Source organism: Littorina saxatilis, unplaced genomic scaffold (assembly GCF_037325665.1).
Source record: "Littorina saxatilis isolate snail1 unplaced genomic scaffold, US_GU_Lsax_2.0 scaffold_477, whole genome shotgun sequence".
In the NCBI taxonomy this organism is placed as follows: domain Eukaryota; kingdom Metazoa; phylum Mollusca; class Gastropoda; order Littorinimorpha; family Littorinidae; genus Littorina; species Littorina saxatilis.
The window spans coordinates 29,921-33,687 of NW_027129177.1; the positions used below are offsets into that span (position 1 = coordinate 29,921).

The 3,767-nt window shown below is 45.2% G+C and overlaps 1 protein-coding gene across 1 annotated transcript; it reads right to left on the bottom strand.

The window, feature by feature from the left end:
• Window positions 1-275: 275 nt before the first annotated feature.
• On the bottom strand, window positions 276-3,008 carry LOC138957457 (uncharacterized). Its single transcript, XM_070328579.1, has one exon. The coding sequence runs from the start codon at window positions 3,006-3,008 to the stop codon at window positions 276-278; it is 2,733 nt and encodes a 910-aa protein (XP_070184680.1).
• Between the last annotated feature and the right edge of the window lie 759 nt (window positions 3,009-3,767).

Sequence of the window (3,767 nt, forward strand, 5' to 3'; positions counted from 1 at the left end):
CGCACATTCAAAACGTACACAACTTGACAACAACACAATGTACATGACTGACACGATACACTCATCTCCGCCCAGATCCCGTGGAACGATTTTAGTTTACGTCAGTACATTTGGATACGTCACATGAATACGTCACTTGGCTACGTCGTGTAATGCGCGAGTAGTCTCGGTTGCCTATTCTATTCTTGACAGGTTCGCGCTTCAGAATAATAATTCATGACAGCCCCTTTCTTGAGAATGAATTTCCCAAATTTAGTCACTATATGAAGCGCGACTTAAATAATCTGCTCCATGGTTGTCACAACCCGGTATTTCTTACCTCCTTTCTTCTTCACAAAAACGATTGGAGCATTGTACGGTGAGTTTGCCGGTTCAATGACCCCGAGCTTCAACATCTCGTCGATCTCGTCTTCGACCGTTTTCACCATCGCATGAGGTACGAGTCTCGGTCGAACAAACACAGGTTTCTTCTCTGTAAGTTCGATTCTGCACTTCTCCAAGTTGGTAGTAATCGGTACATCAGTCAGATTCTTGGAAAATGCACTACAGATCGCTTTCGCCTCTTTTGTTCTTTCTCTACTCAATTCTTTACAGAAGTTCACGCTTGTGACATCTTCTGTACGAGTAGTTTCCAGCAGAGGAATCATCTTCTGAGTGTCTATTCGGAAGATATCATCGTTCATCGTATCATCTTCCTCGATGACTACGGCGATGTGTTCTTCTGCTTCTTCTTTTTTTTCGTCAATTCTGTTTCTGAGGTCGACAACGTATTCTGCTGTCGTCTTCTGTTCACCTTCGACCGATTCATCAGTCCATGCACGACGCAGAACCTGCATGGGACCTCTGATGGTCTTGCCATACCGCATTTCAAAGGGTGAGAACCCCAGACTGTCTTGAGGTGCTTTCTTGGTTCTGCCTTTTGGCGCTGTTCTTTGGCATGTGTCACACGAGAGACAGTAACGTTTTATGTCTCCGACCAAACCTGGCCACCAGAACTCACACCTGATTCTATCAGTGGTTTTCTTCTGCCCGAGATGACCTGTCATCGGGTGGTCGTGCCCAAAAGAAAGCACTTTGCTTCTCATTTCTTTGGGAACAACGACTTTACTAGATTCACTCCCGGTTTTGTCGAGGGTTGTCCTGTACAAGATTTCTTTCTTGTATACATATTTCACACCGTGGAATGATTCTCCTGAAACAGCCATTTGGCGTACTTTTGCCAGTGTTTCATCATCATTCTGAGCCTTCTTGAGATCTTGCGGGGAATACATCTTGTGTGTATTTCTGTCATCATGACTAGTTCCCGGCACAGGTTTCTCATTCCGTTTTTTTTTTCTCTTCTCTTGCTTCCGTGTACTGACCGCCGCGTTGGTCTCACCTTGATACCAACTCGGGTCACGTACTGGAAACAAAGGGGTCTTCCTCTTGTTCTGGCCTACACCATACCATTTACCTATGAGGACAGGATAAATGGGATCATCGAGTATGACCACTTCGGTTTTGGCATCAAAATACGGACAGTCAATGTGGGCCACAGCCGTGGGACACAATTTCCGTGTTTTCTTCTCTGCGAGCGTAGTTTCTTTTTTCTTTGCCAAGTACCTTTCTTCAGGTATAAGGTCGGCCCTGACCATAATACCTGAGCACCCGGAATCGCGTAATGCTTTTACGATTCGGCCGTCTAATTTGATGAACACTTCCTCTTTGAAATCCTTCTTTTTGCACGACTTGCACAGCTTGTCAAGATGTACGGGGATTTTTTGTCCATCAAATTCATTTCGAACATGAACTGCGTGAACGCTTTCTCCCTTATTGGGACAAAATCGCGACAGGTGCCCTTTGCCCTTGCAAAAAAAACAACAGCCTGTGGCTTTCAGTCTTTGCTTTTCCTCATCGCTCACGTATTTATGTTCTTTCTGTGACGATTTCTCTTTCGCGTCACTTTTGACGACATTCGAACTTTTCGTGTTCGAAAACGCGCTGCCGCTAGAATGGTTTTGGTGAGATTGCCGTGGCCTGATGTTCGAACGTGATTGTTCGTACTCCGTGGCAATTTCGCCCATTTCTTTCGCAGACTTCGGTTTCCGATCAAGTACGTGCAACATCACTTCGGTAGGGAAGGTGTTCTCTAATTGTTCTCTGAGAACTAGATCCTTCAGATCTGCCACATGTTCATCGCACTTGGCTAACTCGATCCATTTATCGAGGATGCGCTCAAGTTTGGTGACATGTTCTTTGTACGTGTCAGATGGGTTTCGCTTCAGCTGACGGAATTTCTTCCGATATTGATCTGCTGTCAGTTGAAATCCATCATACAACGCATTCTTCAAAGTGTTGTAGTTGCGCGCGTCTTCGAAACTGAGTTTTGCATAAATGGTTCTCGCCTTTCCTTTCAGGAAATACACCATTCTCGTAGCTTTGCGTTCGTCGTCGAGATGACAGTCGGTTGCATAATGTTCAAATTGTGCAAACCAACTCTCGATGTCGTCTTTGTCATCAAGAAAAGGGATTTTTGGGATAAAGTCGTCATCCCCACGACGCCTCGACGCGTTATTGTTGGCGTTGTCTCGGCGTGCTTCCGTTTGTATCCTCAACTGTTCTAGCTGAAACGCGCGATCGGCTTCTCGTTCACGTGCGCGTTCGAGAACTTCACGTTCACGTTCACGTTCCTCTCGTGCGCGTTCTTCACGTTCACGTTCGCGTTCGTGAGCTTCTCGTTCCTCTCGTGCGCGTTCTTCAGCTACAAACTCACGCAAGTCTTTGCCTTCGAGTCCTAACTCTCGTCCTATCGCCAAAAGTTCGCGGGTCCACTCCAATCCGGATTTTACAGGGTGGATCGGACCTGCACGTTCATTACTCGCAGCGGATACATAAGTCGTTACACGCGCGCCTAACGTCTGAGAATCATTATCGCTCGATTCTCCTTGGGTGTTGACATATGTGTCACCCCCTTCAACATCTGAAACTACGGTCTCGGCCGTATTCTGGTTCTGCGGGTCAGCGTTCATTTTTGCTATATGCGCCCTAGTACTCGGGTGTTTGGATGTTTGCATATCCTTTACGTTAACTCACACACAGATATTCACTGAATCAAACTGCAAATACGTGATGCTCGGTTGAAAAACCGATTTGACTAAACTGCTTTTCACACACTATTTACTAGAGAGAGAAAACTCCCCCACTATAGAATGAAGTGTTACTTTAGTGAAGCTCACTTTGCTACTTGAATTCATGAACGTTCAACGTTACCTCAGTAAACGTTACGTGTCCCAATGACACGATTTCTCTGAACCATTCTAATATCCTTTTATAACCACGGATACCTAACACTAGAATTTATGGTTCTTCTGGTATATGTCAAACAATATACCGTTCTATCGAGTGAACTTCATTTTAATATCTCATCGGCGCTCCATCAACGTGGACCTTTCGCCTATATCAATATCAACTCGATTCTATCGCACAGTAAGTCGAAATAAGATTCTTCACTTATCTACTGCTGTATAGACAATAATCTAAATTTCCTAACCCTTACTCTTGGCGTTGTGAAGTGTGACTGTCTGCAGAATCAACTTCACTTCCACGGTCCTTCTGGACGAAGATGAGTGCTATCCCTCGTATATAACCCAATTCGCCCACCAACCTCCCACGGCGACCAACAATATTATAAATTTTGTCGACTAAGGGACACAGGATGGCCTGACAGGGTGTTAGTCCACTGTCTTCTGTTATAGCTTTTTGTTTAGCACAGCCAAATAGGGGGAACT

Bases quoted from the DNA above. Each gene is read 5' to 3' on its own strand.
- LOC138957457 (XM_070328579.1), bottom strand. From the start codon at position 3,008: ATGAACGCTGACCCGCAGAACCAGAATACGGCCGAGACCGTAGTTTCA.